Source organism: Acanthisitta chloris, unplaced genomic scaffold (genome assembly GCF_000695815.1).
Source record: "Acanthisitta chloris isolate BGI_N310 unplaced genomic scaffold, ASM69581v1 scaffold23889, whole genome shotgun sequence".
NCBI lineage: Eukaryota > Metazoa > Chordata > Aves > Passeriformes > Acanthisittidae > Acanthisitta > Acanthisitta chloris.
This window is the reverse complement of record NW_008690136.1, coordinates 1-15,343: the sequence shown is the minus strand read 5'-3', so window position 1 is coordinate 15,343 and position 15,343 is coordinate 1. Positions and strand designations below refer to the sequence as shown.

The window sequence follows — 15,343 nt, the reverse complement described above, 5'->3', positions numbered from 1 at the left end:
AGGACAAACACTGAGATAACACTTCAGATTAATTTTTTCAAAACCTGGAAAAAAGTCACTGAAAAGCTTCACTTTCACCTATGAGTGCTGAAAGCAGTGAATAATAGTAAATGGTTAAGGGGTTCATAAGGTGGTTCTGTCTCCACTGCCTCAGATGCAGAAATCCAAGAGAAAAATAGGGAAAAAACAATGGCAATGGAGAAATTCAGCAAGATACTTGGTCACACTCCTTTGCTATTTACTCCCATCCAGCTTCACAAGAGCTACTGCAAAAGCCCTTCTGGGGTCTAATGAGAAATGACTGATGAGGTGCAACAATCAGTGATGAAAAAGGTGCTTTTGTGTCTGTGTGTATAACCCATTTTCTGTACCTTCTGATCCTGAGGGTTGTTTTCATTCACCCTCACCCCTGAAAGAGGAAGAAACACATATAACTTGAGGAGGTTCTCCCCAGACAATAAGCTTAATATGCCATTGGTTGAAAGTGACTTAATTGAACAATTAACACCAGGCTAAACACCATCATCTCCCTCAGCCTCTCCTCATAGCACTTGTGTTCCAGACCCTCCACCAGCCTTGTTGCTCTTCTCTGGACACACTCAGCCCCTCAATGTCCTTCTTGCAGTGACCGGCCCAGAACTAGATACAGTGCTCAAAAAGCAGAAGCAAACCTTCCTCCCAAACACTCCTGGCAGGACTTCACTCTTTAGCATCGGAAATATAAACCGTATCACTTCACTTCAGATTCTCCTCTGCTTTCACCTCTCAGACCCCATTAAACACTCAACTTTAACCCATGCTATCCCTCAGTGTTTGCCTCCATTCAATCCATCTCATACTCATGCTCCCTTCTCCCTGTGCTGCTCAAATTCACTTATTTCCTCCTTTCCCCCCCCCAAATTAGTCTCTTAGTCTACTTAATTATTCTCCTATATTCACTCATTAAATTATTTTTTCTGCCTCACTGTTCTCACTTCTGCCAGTGGAGGTTGTAAGGAAGTTATGACCTACAATAAGAGAAAATTGAACATTTAATTTTGTGGAGTGAGAAAGCACAGCCAATTTCTAGGGAGACATTTTCTTTTACTACATTCCCATTTTTCTTCTGGCATCATCAGAAACTATGTTTTAAAAAAATAATTAAAATAAAATGCCAAATACCTGCAGAAATAAGGCAGTTAAAACATCTGTAATTGCTTGCTTTTTGGTTAAAAAGCTCTTTCCTAGAGCTGTTCTCTTATCTCTCAGCACCTCTCAAACATGACCATTACTCTTTAAAAGGAGCAAAACGCACACAGAAGAATACCAGAAGGCTGCCAATAGTGGAAGGAGTTTTGACACAGTTTGGAGGCTCAGTGCTGTGCTCAGCTTTGGGCACTCACTGCCCAAAGGACATAGAGGCACTGAGCGAGTCCAGCCAAGGGCAACGAGGGCAGCAAAGAGCAGAGCACATGGGCAAGGGCTGAGGGAGTTGGGCTTGGTCAGCCTGGAGAAGAGGCTCAGGGGTGACCTCCTGGCTCTCTGCAACTCCTGCCAGGGCTGGAGAGAGTTGGGAGATGTGTGTCCTGCCAGGGCTGCAGGGAGAGGACTAGAGGGAATGGCCTTGAGCTGAGCCAGGCAGAGTCAGATTGGATGTTAAGAGAAATGTTTTCCCTGTGAGGGTGTTCAGGCACTGGGATATTGCCCAGGGAGGTGGTGGAGTCACCACCCCTGGAGGTGTTTAAGAGGCATCTGGACCTGCCACTGGAGGATCTGGTTTAGGGTTTAGGGGCTCCAGCAGTGACAGGTTAATGGTTGGACTTGATGATCTTAGAGGTCTCCTCCAACCTAGATGATTCTGTGATCGTTATCTCTTATTTCTTCCTCCAGAATGTTCTCAGCCTTCCATTCATCTATTACTTTTACTTCAAATAGAAGAAGTTGAATTCTATCACTTTCACACAGGAAATACACAACTGAAATATTATCATGAGAATTCAGACATTCATTTCTATGTAGTCAGTTTGAATTCTCTTTCTTCTTTCCTCAGCTCCTGAAAGCCTGATGCAGGCTCTAGAAGACCTTGATTATCTAGCAGCCCTGGATAACGATGGAAACCTTTCTGAATTTGGAATTATTATGTCAGAATTTCCCCTGGACCCACAGCTGTCCAAGTCCATTCTGGCTTCCTGTGAATTTGAGTGTGTGGATGAAATGCTCACCATTGCAGCCATGGTAACAGGTACTCATAAATCACCTCCTACTGCATGGCTTGTGCCACCTGCCAAATCCAGGCAGACTCTTTCCAATTCTATCCACACAGGCAACCCAAACCCAAACTTTTGTTATTCTCATCCTGCTTATTTCAAGTATATTAATATCTTTGGCTGTTTAAACCTTGACTTGGTATGCAATGAAACACGAGTGATGAATTCCTAAGCAGCACTTCATTTCCATGCTTCAGCTGCCCATTAGCTTCCAGCCTTTTGTCAGGAACAGCCCTTCAAAATGAACCTTTTATGCCATATTAATCTACATTTGATACAGACTGGAGCAGCAAATTACAGAATCACAGAAACATTAAGGTTGGAAAATACCTCTGAAATCACTGAGTCCAACCTGTGACCTAACACGATGGCACTAAGTGCCATGTCCAGTCTGTCCTTAAACCCCTCCAGGGATGGTGACTCCACCTCCTCCCTGGATAGCACAATCCATTGTCTAATCACCCTTTCTGGGAAGAAATTCCTCCTAATGTTCAACCTAAACCTCTCCTGGGGGGAAGTTCTAACTAAAAACAACATTGAACTGTACATCTACAAATAATTACTTTGTGATCTTGTCTCTCTACTTCGAGTATGTTATAAAACTAACATAACCTTGGAGTCTGAGGTAACAAGGACATGACTCCACAGGACACCAAGCTGCATTAGTTGTTCTCCTTATAGCACAACTTTTTATGCTCAAGCTGGGCTGATTTTCAGTAACTGGAAGGCACAAACTTCAACATACAGGGGCAAATTAAGGCATTACATCCATAGATTTAGTTTCTTTCTATATTAAATACCCATATGCTTGGATTCTGGCTAAATTGGACTGTGCCATTATGAAGCCTTTTTGGCATCAGTCTAGGAGAAAGGTGCTCACCTCCCTTTGTGTTTGCAGCACAGATTAACTAAACAAGAGCCTGAAAGGACATCCACAAAAATTAAGCCTTAGTGAATGCAGTAGGTTCAGTTCCTCAGCAGCAATCCAACTGTGGAGACTAAAGGAAACTGAGGAAAGAAAAACCCAAAAATACTGGTGGAGTTAACTCTGTGTGTCTTAATAACCAGTGGCTTGATTTCTTTCTAAGCTCCTAATTGCTTCTTACATGGACCTCCTGGGACAGAGGAGATTGCTGTGACTTGCTGGAGAAGGTTCTCACACCCTGCAGGAGATCACTTTACTCTCATCAATGTCTTCAACGCCTTCAAGGAAGCTGCAGCAAACCCCACAAACCAAGGTAAATGTGCCCAGAGTGAAACAAAGCACATTGGAACTAATTTGGAAAACAAACCAAAATAAAATAAAGATCTGATTGGTTTTTGTTAGCATCTAGCTCACAAACCCTTTTTGAATGATTCCTTCTAGAACTGCTGAACACAGGGAGAAACCTCTGAGTAGCTACTGCTAATGATCATTAGTTTTAGTTAATTAACTCACTGAAAATGACCTAGGACAGTGTACCTCATCCAACAGGGACACATAAGCACCATTCCAGTTGTCATTTGATGTGACACTGTGTACTTAAGATGTGAAAGGACATAAACACAGATCAGAAGGGCCTTGATTCCCCCAGCAGCCCAACAATTCTGGTGGGTTTGGGAGCTGTCAACTGAAAGGAATGTTTAAGGGAAAAATCAAAAGGAGTACAGTTCAGATTTACAGGAAACCAAATAAAAACCACTGGACTGTACAGCAGAGAAGCTCTGCACAGCATTTTCTGTGCTCAAACATCTTGGTCTGGTTCATTTCGCCCAATTCCAGTGCTTAGAGACTGCAGTGATAAATCTGCACACACTAGGTAAAACCTTTGGACAGGAAAAGTAGGAATGTTTCCCATTCAGTCATGCTGAATGCTGAAGGGAGGTCCAAGAGAACCTGTCCTTTACCAGCACTACAGATCTGACTTCAGCTCCACATCCAGCCCTGAATCCAGAAGGCCTGAAAAAATAGTGTTGCTACTTATTCTCTTGGAAGTTATTACTTTTAACAGCCCAAATAAGGGATTTTATTCAGACAGAAATAGCTAAAGTTCTATAAAACTAAGTAAGGATACCAAGTATTGCCCACTTACTTTACAAGCAGCATCAATGAGCCTAAGCTGCCTGTATGGCTCATTACCAGAATTTCAGGCAGTTCTGACACAGCTACTTGCTCCAAAATGTTCTTTAGTCTATTGCACCAAAAAGCATTTCCCAGAGCAGTATCTCTGGGGACAGCACCTATCAACAAGGCTCTGCTTTAAGCCAAAATGCTGTTTCTTCCTCCACAGAGCTCAGTAATGAGAAATGGTGTCGTGATTACTTCCTAAGCTGCTCTGCACTGAGGATGGCAGAAGTTATCAGAGCTGAACTAGTGGAGATTATGAGGCGCATTGAACTGCCCATTTCAGAGCCAGACTTTGGATCCAAAGCCAATGTGCTGGGCATAAAGAAAGCTCTCTTATCTGGTTACTTCATGCACGTAAGGAAAAACACCGTGGTTTCATCTTACTGCATTGTTAAAGTAGATAGAATGATTTCAGAGATCTTAAGTTTGGTAGTGAAACCTCCTGATCACCAGGAAGGATAAAAACCATTTTTTTCCCCAGTGTATCAAACATTTGTGCCCACTCCCATCTTTTCCCTGGGGTTAGCTCTCACAGCATGGAGCCCACACACTTCACACAGTAAGAGAACTGTCAATATGCCTCTCACTCAGAGAACTCTTTTACCTCAAAATACTTCTTAACTCCTAATATTCTCTCAGACATTATCTCCTTCTTGAAGATGTTTTTGTGGAACCACTCTGGAAAGAGAGAAATGACCTGAATATATTTAGGTGTACATAATACACAGCTTGATCTCAACCAAGCACTCTAAGTGTAACTGTAAAGACAAACAAGAGAGATCAATTTACTTCCACTTGAACACATTTTCATTCACATCTCTCTGCTCCATCTCAACACAAGAATGACCTCTCCAAACTGCCACACATTTCAAGGGCTCTGCTACACACTGTATTTTAAACCCTTATAATTCTTTAAGAATATATATATTTTCACTTTCAAAGACAAGTTCAGATACTCAGTGTACAGGCTTGACCTCATTTGTTGAGGTTTCCTTTCAAATACACATATCAACATTTACTTTAAGCCTCATTTCACACTATCCAACCCCTACCTTTCCCACAGAAATTTGGGAAGAGGTTTAGCCTCTCGAGTCGAAAGTATCTGAGGGCAATTTTAATTTCTGGTTTTAATATAAAGTCAAACACTGTTCAGTTCAGCATGGATAACTCTCTGCATTTTTCTGTTTAGATTGCTCGTGATGTAGATGGCTCAGGTAACTACTTAATGCTAGCACACAGACAAGTGGCCCAGCTCCATCCCTTCTCATCCTATTACAACACCAGAAGGATTCCTGAGTGGGTTTTGTTCCATGAGTTTAGTATCTCAGAAGGCAATTCCATCAGAGTCGTCTCCGAGATCTCACCTGACCTGTGAGTTAACAATGCTCAAACTGTTTCTCCACTCCTACCTCGACCACAAAACCATCACTTTGGGGGGTTAAAAATGAATAAATCAGTAAAATAGGCGTAAGAGGAAAGCACAACCTTCATACCTAGCGAAGCAAGAGGAGCTGGCATCACTGGAAGGGCAAAGAAATTGTTGCTTTTCAGACTTTTAATATTCACTAGTGAATATATGTGGGATAAATGTTATGCCACTATTGTTCTGTCACTGTGGGTGGCTTTGCTTGATACCTTCATTTTCCTCCAAAACACTCACTGAATTAAAGCTCAGAACTCTTAAAAAAAGGGAAGAGTTGTGATCTCAGACCCTTATTCCTCTTTTTCTGCAAAACAAAACATGATTTCAGTCAGTTTTCTCTATTTCCTGACGTGTTGTTGTTCAAGTACTGCAGCAAGTCTCACTATCTGCCACTGGAACTGTAATCAATTGAAGGAAAAAACACCTTATAAACCGCAAAAGTTTCAAAGAGAAAACAATTCAGGAAGAGTTAACAGAGCAGTGTTCTCATACATTAATCTAGCTGGAAATATCTTTGTTGCCTGAAAAACCTATTTTCCGGCAAATCTCTCTTTCTCAACATGTTTTCTGTACCCAGCCAGCTAAATCATCCCCTCTCAACTGTTTATGGATTCAAGAAGAGAATACAGTTTCCCTCCTGCAAAAATCACTTTACACAGAGAATATACATTTCACAGCTCTATCTTTTCTATTCTCCATGTTTATGGGAGAGCCTTTTCCATGATGTCATTGAACCAATCTGTTCAAACTCAGGAAAATGACTCTTTCATGCAATCAGCAGCACTGAGAACTGAACAAGCACCTCGAGAGCAGACTGTGTATGAAATGCAAGTCCACTGCAAGCACAAACTGCTGCTCACCTTGCAGAGAATTTGGGTTATTTGCAGCAAGGTTTGGGTTGAAATACCAACTTTGTGGCTGTATGTTGTACAAGGCTTGAATGAGTTGTTCAAACATTCAAATCCAATTCAAAACACTTCAAAAATTCAATTAAAAATAACAGTAATAATAATAATCTTTTCTTTCATTTCCTCCCCAGATTTGTGGAGCTGGTGCCTCAGTATTATTTCAGCAACCTTCCTCCTAGTGAAAGTAAGGATATTCTGCAGGAAGTGATCAACCACTTGTCACCTGTTTCAGCCATGAAGGAGAAACAGAAAACCACCAATGACAACAAAGAAAATGAAGAATTTCCCCAAACTCCCTCTGAACAGAGATGTGTTATCCAGTGATTTTAGGCTGAACCATCACATATTGGACAAGCACAAATAAAAACAACATATGCAACACATCCTAGCCCATGTAATTGTGTCAAACCTAGGGCATAAATGTGTTTAACAGAAGAAACAAAGAAAAAGCACTTTTCTCAGCCAAAGGAGTTGTGTACATTATTCACATACAAAAATACATGACTAAAAAGATAAACTTATATATTATATATAATCTGAAATAAATAAGTACATTTATATATTATATATACTTACATATTTCAGATTCTATCTTTATATATTATATATACACATATATACTTATATTATGCATTATCTATATTAAATATATATATTTCAATATACTGAGCAGAACTTCCAAGTTTCCTTTCGACATTGGGTTTTTATTGACTGATTAATTATGATGCCAAAGTCAAATAACAAGCAGTATTAAAAAATACCAGTTTGATGGACATTTTCAGCTGTCCAGAAGAAGTATCTGAACAGCACAAATGCACTAACCCAACATCAGCCTCCTGGAAACAATGTGAAGCCAGAATTCTTTGTGAAAACCTGGTGTCTGCAGGTAAAGTTCAGACTGAGAGATAGTCTTTGAGTTTATCCATAATCACGTTCATTCCATCAGCTGGAACTATCATAACAGTCCTCAAAGGCTTCATTGGTACATCATCAAAGGACCATCTGCCACCCAAGCAGGTGTCGCTTTCCTCTTGCACGGAGTAGCTGAACTTCAGAAGGGCTTTCTAAACAACAGGAATGAATGCACTCAGATCACAATTTGTAATCAGCATCACGACAATATACCAGCTAAACAAAGCAAAAATAATGAACTTATTCTGCCCAAGGCTTATTAAGAAGTTTTCTGCCCTCTCGAAAGGTAAACCAAAAAGACCTAGAAAAGAATCCACTATTAAGTGTTTTAAACTGTTTTTCACAGAATTTATGTAATTCCTCTTAAATTCTAACATGAATTATAGTCTATGCCTCATTCCAGATGGGTTTAAGGCAGCATCTCATTCCATAAGATCACAGTAAGAAAGGCCAAACCTTAGGATCCACTGTGCAACTAGCAGGGATCTTTGACCAGTAACAGCAACATCAGGCTCTTAACAGACCTTCAGCCCTGGAACAAGAGCAAACCACTGCATAATGCTGAGAACGAGCAGATCAGCCAAAACCCAGACAAAAGGAACAGCAAGAGAGTAGAGGTAGAACAGAGTCTGCATGGAAGACGAAAGCTTGGTGTGGGCAATGTGTGGGAAGCCTGAGGCAGTGAACAGGCTCTGCTGCTTCCATGGCTTACACCGAAAACTGCTCAGAGTCCTACAAATCACCACATCTGTAAGAATATGAGGCAGAGTAATCCTCTCACACTGCCAGGAGAAATCAAACATGAAGGGGATGGGCACCAATCTCTTGGGAAGGCTCTAGATGGTCAGAACCACTGAAAGACATTCATGCTCTTTCAAACAGGCAGGTGTCTGTACTGTGTATTATTTCTTTTCAAGGCTATATACTGCATACAAAGTCCCTTTTTATTAGCTTTTCTAGACAGAATGCCTGATGGATTGGAAAAACTCACCTAACAAATGTTTCTAGTTCTCACACATGTCAGATGAAGAAGTAGGAGCTGAACCATCAAGTAGAAAAACTTGGCTAATCACTTCCCTTTGTTGAGAAAGTTAAGATCCATTCTCTTTTTAGGTTTGCTATTTACAACAGTATCCCAAGGCTGTAAATATGATTTTGGAAGAACCACCAGATTAATTGAGTGGAGTGGCTTTGCCCAAGAACAAACAGTTTGAGCAACGCAGGCCCAAAACCTTTAATCAACTCCAAGTTTGGGTGTAACAGATTTTTTATCTGCTCCCTCAATACCACTATCAGGAACAGAATAAAGCACCAGGAACTGCCAAGTGCAGAAAGGCTTCTGTCTGGTTTATATGGCTCCAAGTGCCTTCCTCACCATGTTTAATACCATTTTATGGCAATCTAATTGCCATTATGTGTGATGAGGGAGTATATTCACTCCAGCACTGATTTACCACACACACATTAATTACAGAGATCCACTTAATCTAATAAACCCCCATAATATTTAAAAGTAATTTAAAAAAACCAAAACACAACAAAACCTGTTAAAAAGAGAAGCATGTTCAGTTTGGGCCTACCCACTTGAGCTGAAAGTTATTGCAATTGAGCTGAAAGCACAGGAATAGCCTTTAAAGTGCCACTTGAAGTACCAAAGCAGAGGTAAACACAAAATGGGCCTTGTGGAATGTGACACCTATGGACATCACAGGTTTTCCCTGTCAGCTCTTCAATCACATGTCCATATTCAGTTGGTTCAGCTGCTGGGGCAGGAACACAAAGGGAAAATCCCAAACTTGTCAGTGCATAGAGGCTACAACACTTCCACCATGAATTCATCCACTCACATTATTCTCCTCCCCAAGAAATAAAATTACAGCCCTATCACAGCCTCCAACACAGAGCCAAGAATGATTACACACAGAAACCTTTGCCATTAAGCACACGATGCATGTGCAAGTGCTTTCTCCTGTAGGCACTGCCAGAGATGAAAAATAATGGTCTCTTGACAAAGCAATAATGTTGTTGAATGGTATTTTTAAAGCTTTGGGGGAAAAAAAGAAGAACAATGAAAAATTCTTTGCATCTCAAAGCACATTTTTAATTTAATTCCCTGCAACTTCCCCTCACCTGATTTGGCTTGGAATCAGCAGAATTGTATAGGTTGCCTTAGGAAATAGGAAGCAGTGTTTTTAGCTCAGTATTTTAGCACTTTTTATTAATATACTTGTCCTGAGTAGAATAGACACAGAAAAAGGAAGTGATAGCTACTTGTTTGGGTCTTCTGAAGTTTTTTATCCTGAGCATTTTTTGAAACTAACAGGTATCCAGAAGGAAACAGATAAAACAATACAAAAATAGCTTGCTTGCTCTTCTCTCAATACCAAAACCCCCTGGATTTAACTTTAAAAGATTTGTGATCACCCCTTGTTAAAAGCTCCCCTTGAATTTAAGGTTAAACACCTTTTATTTTTTTGCTGATATGTAAAGAAAAATACACCTTTTAAGTGAAAAGAATCCCATATGTTACCTCATAGAAGAATTCTTCCTCTGCATTTGCAAACATTAATTCCTCCTTTGGCTGGTTTCTCCCTTCCCTCTTCTTTGATTTGCTCTTTGTGGCTTCTGTAAAGGTCTTGCTGATAAGAAGGTAATAGTGGCACTTTCCACAAGGTTTGTTTGTTCTCTGTGCCTCAGTCAGTTCTTTCCTAAAGGAAAATAAATGTTTACACATTTGCACAATTTAAAACTATGTTTACAAGCACAACTTTAATCCTGAACAAGTGTCCAAGTAAACCTTGCAATCTATTAGTATAGGAAGGATATATATATTGCAGCTTATTCTTTCACAGGTGATTCAGAAAACAACCTTTGCATGTGCATTCCTAGGACATAAATGCACTATTTGTACTTTAAAATAATAAAAGTATGGATCTTTTTCCACACCTCACAGGATAAGCCTTTTTCCCAGAATCTTGTCCCTGGTAGAGTCTGAAATGATTCTCAGTGCAACTGTCCTGAAGAGACATCACACTATCACTTCCATGAGGAATTACAACTGAAGAGCCAGAAAGACTCTTGCCCACCCTTGTGTCACATATGTTGTCACTGCAATACTCCAAAACCTTCCAGACAAAGAGGCTGAGATCTGAATTTGACCTGTAGCAAGTGCTGTGCTAGTGGTAAACCTCACAGCTGAGCCTTCAGGCACCTCATTTCCTCCTCTAAAAACCTTCCTGATCAACCCTACAGACATGTTAGCAATTCCTCAAAGGTCTGTTTAAATGAGCCAGGAGTCAACTTCATCTGACTTCTAATGTCATTGCACATGAGAGAAGAGAAGGTTGTGTGGAGACCTCAGAGCAACCTCCAGGAGCTGAAGGGGCTCCAGGGAAGCTGCAGAGGGATCTGTGTTAGGAACTGCAGGGACAGGACAAGGAGGAATGGGGAGAAATTGAAAGAGGGAACTTTAGATTAGATCTTAGGCAGAGGTTTTCCCTGTGAGAGTGGTGAGACACTGTCCCAGGTTGCCCAGGGAGGCTGTGGCTGCCCCAACCCTGGCAGTGTTCACAGCCAGGTTGGATGAGCCTTGAGCAACCTGCTCTGGTGGGAGGTGTCCCTGGATTCATTTATTTACTGTCACCCATTTTATCATCTGTAAGGTCCATTCCAACCCCTAAAATTCTATGATTCTATGATCAATCCAAGAACTGGTAGAGATTAACCAGCACCTAACCTGCTTTACTCATTCACTTCAAACTAATCAAAACACTGAGTATGTTTTTAATAGGCCAGAACTCATCCACCTTATAAGCCTCAATCCAAATCCTCCATTCCAGAGTCAGGCACAAACAGAAACATCCAAGCTGCGTATTAGCAGCATGCTATAAAAGTTCACACTTTTAAATTTTCCTAGATCAATATGAAAATAATCTACCATACAAAGATAAACTACAGCACACACCCAGCTACTTCTGTACTAGAAAAGCACCGACAAAAATAACGTTTTCTGCTCATATCTTACTTGTATCTATAGTATCACCTGCCTTAACATAGTTCTATATATGTAAGATTTCTGAGAAAATATGAAGAAAAAGCACTATTCACCATCATGGCAAAAACCCCAGCCAAACTTACTGAAGCTGCTGGTGCATGGGCAGAGCAATCTGTGGTGGAACATTGATGAACCTCTCACTCAGTATCAGTCCCACAGGCTTTGTGCTGTCGTTCAGGAGTTTGCTCAGTTGTTCAACCATGTGCTGCTCACAGCTCTTCTCACAGCGGCTCAGAACCAGCTCTTTGATCTGCTCAGCACACTGGGTACCCTACAATCAAATGGGATGTTTTCTTTACCTCATAGAACAACTGTTTGCACAAGAAAATCATGGATATCAACTTCAAGGGGATTTCCTACAGGCCTAGTGGCAATTTCCTTAAGCAGCCTCCGCAGCACTGCACAGTTTCTCTGGAATCCCTTACCAACCCTGAACTGAGGGCAAACAGAGGTTGTTAACTGTTAGAAACAGAGAGGAGCTGCAACACCAGTGCATTCCACAGCAAAACTCCAAAGCTGAGGGAGATGAAAGTAAAGCAATACCAGAGACTGACAGCACAGATACCCTGGAATTATTAGACTAGTTTTAACTCTCTATTCCATTCTTTGTTATGTGTTTGACCTTCAGCGAGTTACTAGATCCAACAGAAAGTTAAGCGATGTGCAATTTTACAACCCTAATCCTCCACAGTGGAATTCAAATCCTGACCCAGCTGTCCAGGCTTGTTAAACAGTGAAGCAAGCAGGATGCAGTCTCATTTATTACTGACTAGATGTTACCAAGCAATACCGACCTTCCTTTCTGTTAAGTTCAAGCAGCTTATAAAACCAAACACTTCATCATCGTCTTCGTCATCATCACTGTTGTCTTCCTGGACTTCTGCTTGCTGTTTAACAAAAGAGAAAAGCAACAACTCATCTTGACATTCTATTTGCACTCTGCAGCCAAAGGTGTTTTTCTTTGCAGGAGATGCTGAGCAGATGACAACCATGGAGGCAATGTGGACAAACACAACCAGAAATCCAGTGCTGCATCACTGAACGTCTTGGTGTGCTCAGAGCCAGCCAGATACAGATCCAGGTCATGCATCTTCTACAGCAGGGGCTCTTGAAAGGCACTAAAGTTTGATAGCTCACATTTAGTAAGCAGCATCTCACTACAAGGGATGGCAATATCTTAAGTAAAACCAATTTTGTTCAGTTTCTAACAAAAACCTGCAACGTCTTGAGAACCACAGAGCAACAAAGCTTTGCTGGAGAGTGAAACAAAAAGCTCAACAAAACCCCATCATGAAAAAGTTTGGGAATATATTGGGAATGGAAGGACTGGAGTAAATTTGGGCAGAAAAACTGTTGGCACAGGGCAAAAAAGGAATGCACAGCAATGATCCCATGGTACAACAGCACAGTGGGGGCAGATGTTGGGGTTTGAAAGCAATGTGGCCATGACACCTGGAGCACTGTACAGCACTGAGCAGCTTCCTCAGCCAGGAGCATCTCAGGAGCCTCTGCAGAGTGCTCCACTACCACAGCACGGCTTGTTCAGGACCCATTTCAGGACACCTTCCTCTGCCCAAAGAATTCTGCATGAAAAGAAGCTGCACACAGGGTGGTTTTGTCAGTATCTCTGCACCTTCTGAGAATGCAGGGACATCACAAGGTCCTGTCTCTTATGGAGGTGGTAACAAACTTCTCCACAGCACTTTCAGCAGTATTACTACTCTACTACCCCAAAATTCAGAGACTGAAAAGCCTTCTACATGTAAAAAGAAACCACCACCACCACCAAATCCAATTCCTACTTTGGTTGGAAGTAGGCATGGAAAATTTCAGCTTCCTTGGAGGAGTTATTCTCAAAGCAAGAAAGCAAATAATTTAGACAGTATTCCTTTCTGAAATACAGAAACTATGTCATTTCAACTTCCTTCACAAATGTAAATTCTGTCTTACCTTGACAATACTTCCAATATGGTTCTGTTGTATCAAGATATCAGTTAACTCAGCAGTGTTAACAGGAGCTTTTAGAAACAACTGGAAAACAGGAAACAAGTAGTAAGTTTTAGGCCCTGATCCCTCATGGGCCACTTAGTAGAAAATCAAGTCAGAAAAGCCTCTAAGTTGTTATGCAATACTCTGTTCCATTTTAAATTTCCATTTATTGAGTTTTTTTATTTAACTTCCTTCAATATAGTACTGTAAAGACTAAAAATCAGCTCCTGGACATACTGCAGATTGAGATTTTGCATCTCTGGTATCCTCTGGAGCTCAGTATGACCTGAGTGTTTGCTGAGCACAGGCTTACAACAGGAACAGCCAAAAAAAGATGGGGAGCTGCCACCTTGAACAGACAAAGCACTTGTCTGTCTGTTTTGTCAGATAATTTAAAAAAAAAAGGCTCCAGGAAGCTGATTCAGAGGGAATGAGGTTTTCTGACAATTAATGCTACAACAGAAAGATTACATAAACTGTAGAAGAAGTGGATGAAGTTCTTCAAACTGTGGTTTAGGAGACACATTCACTGTGGCTGTAACTAATCTCTATGAGCTGAACCAAAGTAAAACTATGAATTAATACAAAGAAGGTGAACTGATGTCTTTAGATACTATTTATCTATAGCTATATCAGCTAAGCTAACAAACAGTTAAATTACCTGTTGCAGTAACTTCTTTATCCCATTATAATCATTGTCTGATATGGAATGTGCTTCAAATTCAATATTCACTTCCTAGGAAGCAGTAAAAAAGAATATCAAACACACTTGGCAAGAAGCTGTACCATAACAAAGTTAAACTGTAAGAAGCTTGAACACAGTAATAATCAACACCAGAAACTGAACTGATTTATTTCAGTAATTTCAGCAATGGCTACAGTTATCATTTCTTCTGTCATCTTTAAAGAGCATCTGTGAAAGTCACTTTTTTGAACTAACTTGCAAATTGTGCTGTGAACAAACCTCTAATGCTTTGCTCCTGCATTCTGGTTCACGCAGTTCTGCTTACTGTAGCCACGCAGACTCTTACTGCAGAGAGGCTTGAACCAGGCAGTTAAGTTCTCCAAACACAACATTGTTTAGGTTGGAAAAGGTCTTCAAGATCATCGAGTCCAACCATTCCTCAGCACTGCCAAGGCCACCACTGACCACATCCACATGGCTTTTAAATGCCTGCAGGGATAGTGACACCACCACTGCTCTGGGCAGCTGTGCCAGGGCTTGCTTGACCCCTCTTTCCAGGAAGGAATTTTCCCTAATACCCAATCTAAACCTCCTCTGGCACAACCTGAGGCCATTTCCTCTCCTCTTGTCACTTGTTACCTGGGAAAAGAGACTGACCTAGTTGCAGCTTTTCTGGGAGTTGTAGCTACCCCAGTTCCCATTATTCTTGCAACAGACCAGACACAACAGGTGTATTAAGGCTAAAAAGACAGACCAAAGTTTCTGGATTTTCAAGACAATAAACCAAGGATGGCCTAAAATAAAGCAACAAGCTCTTGTGAAACTGAATTCCAGTACAACATTTTGTACAACAAGGGCCTGGAGTGACAGGACAAGGGGGAATGGCTTTGAGCTGAAGGAGGGCAGATTTAGATTAGATATTAGTTAGAAATTCTCCCCTGTGAGGTGCTGAGGCACTGGCACAGGTTGCCCAGAGAAGCTGTGGCTGCTCCATCCCTGGGAGTGTTCCAGGCCAGGTT

The 15,343-nt window shown here is 41.0% G+C and overlaps 2 protein-coding genes across 2 annotated transcripts in view; one reads left to right on the top strand and one right to left on the bottom strand.

Moving 5' to 3' along the window:
* The window catches only part of DHX32 (DEAH (Asp-Glu-Ala-His) box polypeptide 32), a gene marked incomplete at its 5' end in the record, with an annotated part of 25,887 nt that extends 18,879 nt beyond the window's left edge, over positions 1–7,008 (top strand). Inside the window, 5 exons of the mRNA XM_009081713.1 lie at positions 2,030–2,221; positions 3,335–3,484; positions 4,517–4,707; positions 5,543–5,724; positions 6,816–7,008. Coding sequence (XP_009079961.1) covers positions 2,030–2,221; positions 3,335–3,484; positions 4,517–4,707; positions 5,543–5,724; positions 6,816–7,008 — 908 coding nt within the window. The remainder of the gene's footprint in view (positions 1–2,029; positions 2,222–3,334; positions 3,485–4,516; positions 4,708–5,542; positions 5,725–6,815) is intronic.
* Positions 7,009–7,568: 560 nt separating this feature from the next.
* BCCIP (BRCA2 and CDKN1A interacting protein) lies at positions 7,569–14,375 on the bottom strand (the record flags this gene model as incomplete). Its single annotated transcript, XM_009081712.1, has 6 exons — positions 7,569–7,748; positions 10,127–10,304; positions 11,734–11,921; positions 12,445–12,537; positions 13,601–13,681; positions 14,301–14,375. Coding segments are annotated over 6 exons (786 nt in total), but the record flags the coding sequence as incomplete, so codon positions are not given.
* Between the last annotated feature and the right edge of the window lie 968 nt (positions 14,376–15,343).